The 14,128-nt window shown below is 39.3% G+C and overlaps 1 protein-coding gene and 2 non-coding genes across 3 annotated transcripts; 2 read left to right on the top strand and 1 right to left on the bottom strand.

Annotated features, from left to right (window-relative positions):
- The first annotated feature begins 2,170 nt into the window (after positions 1 to 2,170).
- trnav-cac (transfer RNA valine (anticodon CAC)) lies at positions 2,171 to 2,243 on the top strand. Its single transcript has one exon. It is a non-coding gene; the product is annotated as a tRNA-Val (tRNA).
- A 957-nt stretch (positions 2,244 to 3,200) lies between these two features.
- On the top strand, positions 3,201 to 3,273 carry trnav-cac (transfer RNA valine (anticodon CAC)). Its single transcript has one exon. It is a non-coding gene; the product is annotated as a tRNA-Val (tRNA).
- A 4,862-nt stretch (positions 3,274 to 8,135) lies between these two features.
- Positions 8,136 to 14,118, bottom strand: LOC113030448 (15-hydroxyprostaglandin dehydrogenase [NAD(+)]-like). Its single transcript, XM_026181916.2, has 7 exons — positions 13,931 to 14,118; positions 12,461 to 12,584; positions 11,887 to 11,993; positions 11,575 to 11,671; positions 11,385 to 11,461; positions 8,493 to 8,650; positions 8,136 to 8,349 (listed from the first exon to the last, which is right to left on the bottom strand). Exons 1-7 carry the CDS (start codon positions 14,021 to 14,023, stop codon positions 8,217 to 8,219), a joined length of 789 nt encoding a protein of 262 aa, XP_026037701.2. The 5' UTR covers positions 14,024 to 14,118; the 3' UTR covers positions 8,136 to 8,216.
- Between the last annotated feature and the right edge of the window lie 10 nt (positions 14,119 to 14,128).

The raw sequence follows: 14,128 nt of genomic DNA, 5'->3' as shown, positions 1-14,128 counted from the left end.
TCCTCTTTCTTGGGTTTCTGCTGCCTGAGGTATTCACTGAGCACTCGGTCAGTTGGGGCCATCTTCCCAATGTATTCTTGGATGTTCGTTGTCTCATCCTGGACTGTGGTGCTGACACTCACCAGTCCCCGGCCCCCTTCCTTCCGCTTAGCGTACAGCCTCAGGGTGCTGGACTTGGGGTGAAACCCTCCATGCATGGTAAGGAGCTTTCTTGTCTTTATGTCAGTGGCTTATATATATTCACCCAATATACATTGGGTGAATGTGCAGCAGTAGCAGCAAGCAGGTGAATTCTGTACATTAATATGAATAGACATCTGACTATTTTACAGGATAGACAATATAAACATATTTAAAATTAAAGGAATTGAAATGTACATTGTGCCTTGGTTTAGTGTCTGGAAGAGTCCTGACTCAGTCAATTATAGATGATGTGAGAGGGCGGGTGTGTGTGTTTAGGGCACGGATGGCTTGGGGATAGAAGCTCCTCTTGAGTCTCTCTGTCCTTTCCCGGAAGATGCGGAACCTTCTACCAGATTGCAGAAGTTGGAACAGTTTGTTGCCAGGATGGGACGGGTCCTTCAGTATCTGCGCTGCTCTAGTCCGGCATCTCCTGGTGTAGGTGTCCTGAAGCGGGTAGGTGTCCTTGTTTAAACATGCACCATGGTGTGGTCTTCCTTTGCTTGTGACTTCTTGATGCTAGTAAATACAATAATTGAAAAATACCACGTTACATATTGTGGCATGCAGAGGAAACTTTACAAAGAAGCTCACAGAGCGAGATTGTTATTCAACCCCAAGCTGGTAGGGGGCGCTCTTTATTACAACACACACTGATGCTACACTGTGCTTCGAGGGTCATCAACAGCATAACAGAACTCACCCATGGTTTCATTCATTCTATAAAACAACAACTGTAAGTGCCTTTGAACCACAGTACAAACACAACATTCAGGATAACAGTTAAAAGTAGTGTAACCATAAACAACAAAACAAGAACATCCAAACAGCAGCACACGTCCCAAGGCATGATGGGAGAGAACTAGCCGCTCCCCCAACACGCCACAATATAATATATACATATAATAATGTACAACACATTATGGAGTATGCTTCTGCCCTGAGGTCCTGCCTCCATGCACTTATGCAATTAATCGCTAGACAGGTGTATTTATAAATAATATTATATTAGGGAAATTTTCCCAGACATATTTTTGACCTGTGGGTAGAATTGATTGTGAAATGGAAAGGAAAAATGCTTATGAAATTGCAAATTAAAAACATGATGCATTTAAGGTAACCCTTTTTCATTTTTATTTAAAAAGAGAATTTGTTCTAATGTGCGATGGCCGAACCTGTTCCTTTTGGTGGAGATCATTTATCCTGCCTTAAGGAAAATCCCTTCACATGGCCCAGAGGAGGCTGGAGTGCAGAGAAACTGGTAGAGATGCAGTTTTACAGTCTACCTGGGCCCCACAAACTATCAGCTAAAGAGAATAAATAAATTCAATTGCTGCACATTTGGCAGACTAACATTTTCAGATTAATTAAACAATAAAATATATATTTTTACAACATTACATGTAAAGAGTCAAGTGGAAGTTTTTCTAAAGTTATTTAATGATATTTATATTATGGAGGCAGATTTTTGACATTTTATCTTTTTCCCATTTTCAGATATAATAAACACGCACAAAACAAAAGTAAACGGCCAGAACACAAAGCTGTAAAACCCACCCGATTGACAAAAATCAACTCAAAATTCTCCCACACAACAGAACCTCCTCTATTCCTCGCTGGCTCCAAATCTCTCAGTGGAATGATCAGTGGTTCGCTATCTGTCACCATCAAAACACTCCACAAATCCCGTGAATGATTCGCTTCCTTATAAACCATTGAATCAGATACCGAAGCAGTTAGGTTCTAAATGAAGCTTCGGACGTCACCGATCACGTGACTCTGGCCAAACGAATCAAGCTTCGATACAGTGCTTCTGAAGCAGTGTGTTGATTTTTTTGACACACGCACCGGAGCTTCAGCTTCAAGCGGGCCATCACTACTGAAAACTACTTTCGCTCATTCGTCCTTGTCGTTGTAGGATGTCTTTGAGTTCAGTGATCTAGCTATAGTTCAGTTTTTGGAGAAAGGACCCTTTGACATCTCTCGAGTAGTTTCCGTAGTGTAGTGGTTATCACGTTCGCCTCACACGCGAAAGGTCCCTGGTTCGAAACCGGGCGGAAGCACATTTATATTACATTTCAGTATATTCATTGTTGTACCAATACATACAAAAGTCTTATGTGAAAATGTCCCCAAAATTTCATTCTGTTCATCTGGACGTAGCGTATCATTTGTAGACACGTTTCCTCACTCATCCAAGTGACTTCTTCATTCTTATCTTTCCCCGATCTTATAAACAGTACTTTTGCATAATGACTGACCACTGATCAATGGTCATGAGAATTTGCATATTAATGATCAAGGCACTGACCTCCCAGCCCATTGTTCCTTCAGTGGTGCTAGTTTCACTCATTATGCAAATATACTGTTTATAAGATTTTGGAAACCTGCTGAGACTGAAGAAATAACGTTGATGAGTGACGAAACGTATCTCCCACTGAAAACGCTACGTCCAGATGAACAGAATCAACTTTTGGGGATTTACTTACCTGGACCACTGAGCATGCATCAAGATGTGACGTGCAAGTACTATGAGTTACGTAATCACAATCAAAATATGTACTGTATATGTGTTATATACTACATATGTAACAGTCACTCCACAGAAAAAACAGTTTCTGCTGAATTTTCGTCAGCAGAAACTGGACACAATAATAATGAACATCTTAATGAACGTCTTCAAGCAACTTAAAGAAGTCCAGACGCTTTTCTTTGCAAGCTCCTTTGACTACGATGACCTGGATGACTGAGAACCTTCACAGACAAATAATGAACATCAGCTGAACCTGCAAACACATGAATGCAGCGATGCCAATTTCAGTGTAATGTGTTTGTGTTCAGAGGGGATTCAGTCAAACTTAACTGCAGCTTACCGTGCCAGTTTATCAGACGGTCTGTGCCACTCAAACTGTGTGCGTTGTTTCTTCAGAGATGCACTTCATAACTGTAAAATATCGCACACAGCGACTCTCGCACTTCTGAGTCTTCTAATGGTCAGGGATGAAAGCCATCACGACATGGTTTCCGTAGTGTAGTGGTTATCACGTTCGCCTCACACGCGAAAGGTCCCCGGTTCGAAACCGGGCGGAAACAGTTTTGGTCCGGGGTGAAAGAAATGTCTTGGCGATGGGCATGTGCAAAGGTCACTCAGGTTAATTACGGTAAAAGGAGCAACTTAACAAGGAAGATTTACTCAGAAGAAAAGCTGACCACAGAAACTGGGATCCACAGTTAAAGCCGGATAGAGATTGATTACACAAAAAAAATGTTCATTTTCATCGCTGACACTATTACCTAATCAAATCACTTAACGCCAACGGCCCCTCCCCTACCTTCGCTCTGCTCTCATGCAGCTTGTTGAAGAAGTTTAGAGCCATGACAGAAAAAAAAACTGAAAATAAATGCAGAATAAATGTGTGAATTTAACCGAAATGTTAGCTGCTAGGGATGCAGTGGCTCCATGGAGAAGTGCAGGAGGATGGACAGCAGTCCCAAGAAGACAGTGAGGACAAGACAGCGCGAGGTCACCTTAACAAGGTAAGAAAATAGATGGATTCAAGTACAATGAGTGAGTCACCATTAACAGCGTTAATTGTAGCTTTTAATTGTCACGTGCTGCACTGCTGCAGTGCATAAGCAGTGTTGGTCAAGTTACTTGAAAAAAGTAATCAGTAACTAATTACTGATTACTTCCCCAAAAAAGTAATCCCGTTACTTTACTGATTACTTATTTTCAAAAGTAATTAATTACTTAGCAGGGCTCTAGAGTGCGACCAATTTGGTCGCGAATGCGACCAAATTTTTCAGTGGTGCGACTAAAAAAAAAAATTTGGTTGCACCTGTGCGACCAAATGTTCGGGTAGCAAAAAAAAAAAAAAAAAAAAAAAAAAAAAATCTGTAACCTTCCCTGTGGTCAACAGACACACATTTTGCCCCTATCGTGGACTAAACCAATCAGAGATAGTAAGGGGCGGGACCTCTCTGATTGGCCGTGGTCCAGTTGAAAGTGCAGGTGGAAGTGGGCGGTGAGTAGCTTGAATAAAGCCATATCAACTCATTAGATCCTGACTCGACTTTTAAATATAACTGTGTTTTGCCAGAAACGCCAGATTCTCAGATTAAAGCTCACAAAACCATTTCAACAACAACCTAACAGCAGATGAGAGCAGGTACACGGACTCCACACAAAGACGTAAACACAGAACGGACCCGACGCATCAGAATCAACTTTGTCTTTCTCGGCTTTCTCACCCGACGGCCCGCAGACGGACACGCTGTCGGAGCTCAGTGATCCTGATGCTTCCGGTCCGCGCTGTGATTACGTCTTTTTGCGCTGATTCTGAGCTGCAGGTTTTGTCTCTCTCCAGCCAAAATCCACTGAGCCAGCAGCAAAAGAAGCAGCAAACTGCGCTTCACATTTGATCAATGTCGTCATGAATTTTGCTGTTTTGCTTCCACGACTATTAAAATCACACTCCATGCACAGCTAGCTCTCTCTCTCTCTCTCTCTCTGTACTTCAAGAACAGTTTCCCGTCTCCAATCTCTGTTTTCTGTATTATTCATTCGCTTATTACCCACCAGTCTACTGTTGTTTACAGCGCTGTGGCTGCTGTCTTTTTCTTTTCTTTTTTTCACTTAAATGACCTCGGACAAGAAAGCCTGTTTTTTCTGTTGTTCAATACTGAAGAAATTTAAACTTTATATGCAGAACATTGTAGAATATTTTTAAGGTTATCTGCTATAAAAAGCCAGACCAGGAAAATCTCCTTCATGTTTTTCTGTGTTTTATTCTCAGTTACTTTCACACAAAGGCATCTGCTGTGATGCTCACAATTCTGATGAAGTCAGTACTGATAAGTGATCAGAATTATAATATTTCTGACTCTTCTGGCTAAGTTGAATCGAATCGGGACTTTGAAAACCAGAATCGAATGGATTATAGAAATCAGTGATGATACCCAGCCCTAGTGAGCCGCCTAGGCACGACAGAAGTGGATGTAGCTGTAATAGGAAAAGAACTATTGCTAACTTTTCTCTTAAGTTAAGGCCTGATCCTTCTGAAATTCATAGCCAGTGCTCTGACACGGTGTCATCAATCTTTGAATGCTGAAAAAGCACAGTGTATCCAGAAAAACACATTATATTACATAAATTATTATAAAATTTGTGTGCGCCTAACTTTTGTACGCCTAACTTTTTAAAGTTAGGCGTACCGGTACGCCCATGGCAAAAAGTTAGTCTAGAGCCCTGCTTAGTTACTTTTTATAAACACAATTTACAACCTGAAGAGGTGATAAAGCGATAGATCTTTCAGCCCAATTCTACTTTTTCTACATAATCCATCATACAAAATGTAATCAAATGGAAAAGTCCCTTTTTAAAATTTATTTTATTAGTTTTAATCTGTTAAAAAAAATTGATCTGTAAACTATAAACAATTCCAAATGTAGCAAGCCACAGGTGTTTATCTCTGCTCGCCTTCACCTGTTCAGGTAACCCTTTTGGATATAAATGAAACTGCAGGGAAGACTTTAGAGGAAGCCCTCAACAAACAGTATGGAGAAAAGAGATCTCTGTTCTTCAAGTGCAATGTTCAGTCTGAGGAGCAGATCAAAGGTAAAGTATACACAAAGAAAACAGTGGTGATTTTTTTTGTGGAAACATCACTGTGTTTAACAACATAACTATTAGAGAAACACATTACAGTCATGATACAAAGAAATTACAGCCCAAAATTATTTAAATGTAATGTCAGGTGTCCAACGGCACACAAAGTATTCTATTTTTTCCATTACCAACTTCGGCACACTGTAAACCCAAAGATGTTAGCACAACTTAAAGAAATTTGGGAAACGGGTTGTCTTAATGTTTTTATTAAAAGTTGAAGCTTATTGGAACTTCAATATATTTTGACGACAATAAAACTAAGATGTTTAGTCATTACATTCAAAAAATATTCAGTAATTGGTACTTAAAGTTTTCAGTCATGTCTCCCATGGAAATAAGTTGACATAACTTAAAAGGAATGAGTATAACAGGGGCACTTTTTCGGTTTAGCAAAACTCTTGTTCACTTTTGTAATCATTTTTAATTAAACAAAAAAAAAAGTTAAAAATCTAGTGAAAACTCCAAAACATTTCAGGCAAAACTTTAAAAAAAAATGAAAGGAACTAAAAGCTACAATTGCGCTGAGTACTACTAATTTTAACGCCTTAAGTACATTTCTTTAGTTCAACGTTGTTTTCTTGGCGTCCACCAATAACACACTGCACTATCAATATTTGAGAAATATCAAAAAAGCAATATGTACTTTTGAATATATTACCTCCATGTGACTGAAATAAGTATAATAAAATGGCATTTTTAGGTAGTAGCTACTTAATATGCAAAAAAAAAAAGTTGAAGTTGATCAAAAGTAATAAGTTAAACTCATATGGAAGAAATGTGGAACTTTTCTGTATGGCTTTCACTTTCCCATGGTGTTGTTGAGTAAATATTCACTTCATTTCCTTATTTGTGGATAGTTCTATATAGACAAGTCTTATAAGGTCCCTCCACAGCATTCCAATGAGGCTGAGGTCTGAACTTTGACTGGGCCATTGCAACCCCTTGATTATTTTCTTCTGGTGTAGATCTGCTGCTGTGCTTCACTCATTAACCTGTTTATCCAGTTTCAGGCCAGCTTTACCTGCCGGCCTCACATTTGACTCTAGAACACTTTGGTATACAGAGGAGTTAATGGTTGACTTAATGACTGCGACGTGTCAACTTTGTGTTGACTTGTTCTTTTTGGAGAGAAACCATTCCAACAACTCTATCAACCCTTCCAAAAAGGAATACTTGTTCAGTCTTTCGTGCTAACTGAGGCTGATCTGAGATCTACAGTCTGACTTTGGGGTGATGTCCACAAAGTCAAATGTCTTCATCTGAATGTTTCCTACTTGTGAATCATTTTGCAGTGAGACAGTAATTCACAAGTAGCAGACACCGGATGAGCTTCGCATACTTAACCTCTTAATTCCTATGGAAGCAGAAAGGACATACTTAGTTTTTTGTAGTAGTTACTTAGCTTTTCATTATAATCCTTCTGTATTTTGACTTTTACACAGGAAGATTTTAAAAAAATAAATAAATAAATAATGGCAAACACACCTTTCATGTGACGTCAAAGAAAACATGATTCATCATAGCAGGCCACATACCAGCCCCCTGACTGGTCTGCGAATATGTAACCCCGCACACAACAATGTTGCATCATGATGCAGAAAATATTTCTTATAAATTTAAGAAAAATGTTAATAAGCACTTCCATACTAACTTGCACTGACGAAAGAAAAGTATCTAACATAACAACAAAAACATGGTTTGCTCTGCTTGCTATAGTGTGCCCTACACGTTTAAGGAAACAAAAAAAATCCACTATATTAATTAGAAATATGATTGTTACTGAAAAATGTTTAAAATTAGAAAATGAAATGTAAAATCCTCTGTGCTGCTTTATCGTGGGGCTAAACGTCACCTGTGATATGTTAAATGTTAAGAAATTTAGTGCAAAACATAACAGTTCTGTCCCACCTAAACAAATTGGTTACTTCTGTTAAACTATGGCTGACTGATCAGAAATGTGTCTTACCTGGTTTGCAGTTCTGTCCCAGTAAACACTAAATTGTCCAAATTACACAGACAACTTTTACATAAAGTACTTAAACATGTTGGGAACTATCTTGACTTTAAAATTCCTTACTTTTGATTCTAACCACTCTTCTTCTTCTACTGTCCTGTCTTTCTTATATCTTTCTCCATCTCAGAGTGAAGTTATCTCATACGAACCAGATTCATAAATGTGTAATCTAGCAGAGCAGGTGCAGTTTTGGTCTCCTAGATAACCTTTTTCTACTTTTGTCAGATTTCCAGTTGGTTACAGCAGTTTAAATAAAGACACAAGAAATTATGCTTGAAGGTTTTTGGTTTTTCTTTATTATTCACATATCTGTTACATACTTAAGGAATGATATCCGATGTCGACATGATGGTTTCAAGGTTTATCGGTGCTACTTAGTGATGGAAAAGGGACGTAACCTTTCATTTCTGTGCGCACCATGAAGGCCTCTCCATTTTTGGTCTCATCTGTCACCAGCTCAAGGATGCACTCTGCTACCTCAGGTGTACTGAATCAAAAAGGTACAGTGACATCAGTGAATATGCATGTACACATTATTATATCAAGTTATACAGATGGAGCAGAGAAACAAAATGTCGATGTTGTAAGGTTTATGACTGCTTTAACAAGAAACAGAAGAAAATTACTCACTTTAACACCCCAAGCTTTTCCACAAGCTGGTTGGCTACACCCTTCAGGTGAGCAAATTGTCCCAGTTTGTGTTCGATTGTCGTAAAAAGTTCGGTTCCAACAAAACTTGGACAAAGAGCGTTGACCCGTATTCCATAGTTTGATGCTGCAGAGGCAGCCTAGTTAAAAAAAAAAAAAATTCACATAATTAGCCTTCTTGGTTTAAGTAAAGCATAGCACGGACATAAACATTAAGTTACTGTTTGTTTCTAATCGGAGGCATTAAAATGCAGGTTATATATATTTCTCAAGTGTTCGGAGATCAATAGATGACTATTTGGGCATTTTAAATTGGAAAAAAAACAGCAGTAGGTTGGAGTTACACATAGAGCGCATGTACATGTTGATTCATAACTCTGCACTGAATGAACATGAGCAGCAGATTTTTGGACAACCCATTGTTTTTGTCTCTAATACACCAACACAGTAGAGTTTAAACACAGCCTCCCACTTTCAGAGGCTCGAAAGTAGTAGGATAGAGTAACATTATTTTAAGTCTGAGGCTTGTTTTTAATACTTGAGTGAGAATCCACTGCAGTTAGTGACTACCGTATTTTCCGCACTATAAGGCGCACTTAAAATCCTCAAAAATGATGAGTATTTTGACCTCGAAATGATTTAACTGGCTTCTGGCAAACCCCAAGACATGTTGAGGGGGTGATTTAGCCATTTAAAGCAGCTATGTTGGCTCAAGGACACATCTAAAACCTGCAGGAAACCGTCCCCTGAGGCCTGGAGTTTGACACCTGTTGCAGTAGATACATTGGCATCTTCATTAATATCACACTCAACTGACTGCGTTTCGTCTTCCCATTGCACTGATGGGTGGACAGTTCTCAGGTGCCTGTGCATGATATCCTTTTCATGCACACTCTACACTCTGCCTATGTATTGTCAGTAAAATTTAAATGGTTCCAGATTTTGCTTCTTTTCTTGGTGTCACTCATTTTCACTACTATAACTTTCTAATATGACAATGTTGAGCAGGAGGGAGAGAAAGAGAGCCAGGGGCAACAACAAGAGACAACATAATTTACACATAATTGTGTGTATAATTTTATATTGTTGTTGATAATATAGAATTATCAACTAAACAACCCGAAGAGCCGGTTGGGAGCCGAAAGAGCCAGTTCTCTAAAAAGAGCCAGAATTTCCATCGCTGTAATGTTGGCCTCCTTCACTTGTGTCAACATATAATTGGACGTCACATTGAGAGTTTGCAAGAAATGTTAAAATCCACTTTGTTGGTGTATAGAAGAAAAGCTCTTATTGTCCATACAGCTACAGATCAGATACTACACGACCATAGCATCTTTCAAAAACTGACATTTGTGGTCACTTTAATAATAAAAGCATAACTGTGTTCTATCAGATGAATGACTCAACAACATAGCTTTCTGTGGGGGGGGGGGGGGGGGGGGGGTAGTATCTTGAGGAAGGATTTCAAAATAAAATAATGACACTGCCTTGACAATTCCTGGTACAACTAATTTGCAATGACACTTTTTTTTGTGTGGTTAGTCACTTATATGGTGATGGATGTCTTCATTTAGCTTATGCTTATTCTAATGAAGTACCATCTGGCAGCACACCAACACACCAGTGTACAACTGGTTTTACATATCACTAAATCAGCCAGTCTTCATAATATCACAGGAACACTAACAAAAAGTAGCTGTTATAAATGATTTCATTGCACATATCATAAATCTAATTTAATCTAATGTATTTTATTAAACCTACTGAACCAAGGCACTGCCATTTAATTCAATAGAAGAGGATAGCTTTATTGCCACTGAAAGCAGAACAAATAACAACAAATTAAGAGTGCAGCTTCTAATATCAGTTGTGTGTGTTTTATTCGATATCCTTGTTATCCAACAGAAAAAACAGTAATCATGGATAACTACTTTTCATTGTTGTTTACTAAGACACATTACACAACATCCTAATATGATAATAGTGCACATTTTCTGAGAGGGCAAGTTGGTACTTGCCCTGCAAAAATGTAGCTTTGCAAGTACTACCAGTAAAGATTAGCTTGTAACTTTATCATCAGACCAGCAGCTTCTTAATGACTAAAGGAGCATTCACACATGCTGTCATGGTCCTGGGTGCTGGACCTTGAGTTTTTGCTAAATTTTAAATTCTTGTTTATTATTTGATGCTGTTTCATTCTTAGTTTGTTTTTTTGTTTATATCTGATTTTCAGCACCGTTTGTAGTTTGCATCCCCGAGTTAGTTGGACTTGACTAGTTCCAGCTGTTTCTTGTTACCCAGCTGTTTCAACTCATCAGTTATGCTCAGTTCTAAACAGTTATGTCCTTTTATTACATTTTTGCTAAGTTGCACTGTGTTTTGCCTGCTTTATGTGTTTCTTAGGTTTTGGTTCTAGTTTTTCTGAACTTTTGTAGGACTTTTTGTTTTGGGGGTTTTGTGTGTGCGTGTACAAGTATACGTCTCACCTCTTCTCAATTAATTCTGCCTGATGATGCATACGAGTTGTGTCCATGTGTAGTTGAAGGCTGTTTAACTATCAACTATGCTGCGACAGAAACAACCACAACGCACAAGGCTAGCTACCTTCTCCAACTTAGATCATAAGAAACAGTGATTATTCACCACACCGATCAGATTTTTGATCAATTCCACCATTTTCACACAATGACAGGCCACACCAAAAAACACCCTGCACTTTCAGATGTTTTCATAATGTGATTACTTAATACAAAAAACTAAGGCAAAACTTGCATCACGCATGCATGTTCATAGAGACTGCTAGCTAGCATATCACAAGGCAAACAAATATCGTCTTGATGTTCTTGAACAATATCATGGGGAGTTCTTTCTTACCGCAACGGCTCGAGTAAATCCGATCACTCCGTGCTTGGTAGCCGTATAGACAGGACAGGTAAGAAGAGGGCCCAGACCTGTAGGACGGGTTGTATCAATCATTGTAAAAGATTAAAGTTTAAACCTGAATTTCATGACTTCTAACACTCTTGTCTGTGATCTCTCCAAGTTTCCATTAAACAGTATTTACCTGCCATAGATGCTATGTTGACAATGACCCCTCCTCCACCTCCATTCGTCTTGCGCATGTGCTCCAGCGCCAGGTAAGTCCCCCTAATAACACCCGCCTACAACACAAACTTTATATCTGGCGAAAATCTTTCAACTGTCTATGAACACTTGCCTGCATATAAAATGTTGTGAAATGAATAACAGGAATATTATTGTGACATTATTATGTCAGACCAATAACTGTCCTAGATGTCGCTCTGAAATCTTCAGCAATTAATCCCATTTGAGACAGAGCAAATCTAACACGTCTGTTGTGCTTTCAGCTTCTTACCAGGTTTATGGAGATCATATCCTGCCACTTCTCCTCATTCAAGATGCCGGCATTGTTGCACAAGATGCCGATTGCTCCAAAGGCTTCTGCAGCTTTCTGAAAGGCAGCTGAGAGAGTTTACAGGAGTCACTTAACTTTGCAAGAGTCACTTTACAACTATGCTGACCTTTCCCACCCACCTTTATATGAAACAAACAAGCCCAATTTAGCTGTTGTTGGATCCAAATCTTGCTGTGCTTTTCTCCTCTCCCTTGTACTCAGTTTTTTCAGACCTCACTGACCTTGTTCTACTCTCCCTTTTCATTGAATGTGGATTTTCAGCCGCAATCAAATGCCACTTGCATGACTCAAGACAAAATGTCCCCAAATTTTGGAAACTTCCTTTCATCTGGTGAACATCTGCCGCCTGGAACACATACTACGAAATCACAGCACGTTTGATCAGTTTCATGTGTTTCGGCAGTTGTTTACTTCAGGATGAGCCAGGGACCCATTTACTTTAGCATTTCCAGCTGTTTCCCCCTTTTCGGTACCTCCACCGTTCACAATGTTTTTCCAGGTTTGTGTGCTTTACCTTTGAACTCCTCATCCGATTCAACATTGCAGCTCAGGAACAGGGCTCGGTCTGCTCCATACTCTTTATTCAGGTCTTTAACTAGATTCTCTCCTTCAACTTTATTCACGTCCAGGACGGCAACCTATTGACAGGAAGGTTCAAGGACCAAGGTTCACATGCATAGTTATACAAGTATAACACACAGTGAAATGTAACCTGACACATTCCTCGACTTATGCAAAAGGGAGGGGGAGAGAGAAAAAGGAAGTAGAAAGCAGAGTAGAAAGAAGTTGTCATCGAGCAGAAACGGGAGCTGGTATCATGTAAATATAATAATAACCACTGCAGCCAAGAAGAGTGCCTGAGAGCCCAGTTGTAAGTAAGCTATTAAGACTGAATTGTACACCGTGTTCCTGTTTTCCTCTGAAACAATAAGTTCCGTTGGAGCAGCCTTTCAACGCCTCTCTCTGTGTCTCATAAGCGAAGTTGACCCAGACAATAAAGTAAAGCTAGTTTTCGGCTACGAGCCCGACAAGGAACCCGATGTATTAGCCAGAGGTCCCTTTACTGTGGTTCGGAGCCTCTGACCTTCAGTAATAGTAATAAATCACACAGCAATAGTACATTCATGCAGTTGTAAAAAGCATGATAATATATTAAGTAATCCAAAGTATTCAGAATACGTTACTCTCATTGAGTAACGTAACGGAATACGTTACAGAATACATTTTGGGGCATGTATTCTGTAGTGGAATACATTTTAAAAGTAACCTTCCCAACACTGCATGTGTGTCACCTCTGAATGTGTGCCGTTTTATTTTCTCCATAAAACTCAATATTTTGCCCACTTTTCATCCACACCCAACCTTTACGAACTAAAAATACATAAACAACAACCACATAACAAATGCAGCGCTGACACAAAAACAGACACGGCAGGTAGATTTCCACATTTAATCTAAGACAAGGATTAAGATTAAACTTGGCAGCTTTGCAAGGTGTTTATTTTTTTTAAGTAAAGGGCACACCTACATGTTCAGACACCCCTAAATATACAGGCTCTTGCTGACTCCATCGCCAGCTGCTCTTTGCCCCACAGGCTGTGGGGCATGAACAACTAAAAACACAATATAAAAGAAAACAGCAACAAAAAAATGAAGAAAAAAAAACTTAAATAAAAAGAGAGACGTGTGCAACAAGTGAATTTCCACATTTAGTCATGGACTACATGCTGCTAGTCAAGTGTTACCAGTTAATGTGTCACAATTTGGCATGGTGTCACCAGCTTGGCAACTCTTCGACGGTTGTTTTGTAGTTGCTATTTTTTTCAATTAAAGGGTGCCGGTAAATGTAAATTAATATTTTCTACACCACTGTTTACAACAAGCGCACACATATAATCTCTCACTCACACACACACACACACACACACAGACACAGACACACACACACACACAAAAGAAATCCAAGTCCGAGCTTAATCTTTACCTTAGCACCGTTTTTCAGAAGAATCTCCGTTATCGCTTTCCCTATTCCCATCGCCGCTCCTGTCACTATCGCAGTTTTACCGCCCAGAGCCATTTCAGCTGTTTATTAAGAAGAGCCAGGAGGTGGTCAGCTTCCTTACACACGCAAAGAACTAAGAGAATGTTAAATAGTTGGGTTGCGGTCACGTGGTTCTGATGA

This window comes from Astatotilapia calliptera, chromosome 10 (assembly GCF_964374335.1).
Source record: "Astatotilapia calliptera chromosome 10, fAstCal68.1, whole genome shotgun sequence".
NCBI lineage: Eukaryota > Metazoa > Chordata > Actinopteri > Cichliformes > Cichlidae > Astatotilapia > Astatotilapia calliptera.
The sequence above is the reverse complement of the archived record's forward strand: the minus strand, read 5'-3'. Positions and strand labels throughout refer to the sequence as shown.

Excerpts from the sequence above, each read along its gene's own strand:
- LOC113030448 (XM_026181916.2), bottom strand. The coding sequence starts at position 14,023 with ATGGCTCTGGGCGGTAAAACTGCGATAGTGACAGGAGCGGCGATGGGA. Across the intron at positions 12,585-13,930 it reads TTCTGAAAAACGGTGCTAAG|GTTGCCGTCCTGGACGTGAA; the intron begins GTAAAGATTAAG and ends TCCTGTCAATAG. Across the intron at positions 11,462-11,574 it reads CAACATAGCATCTATGGCAG|GTCTGGGCCCTCTTCTTACC; the intron begins GTAAATACTGTT and ends CCCGTCCTACAG.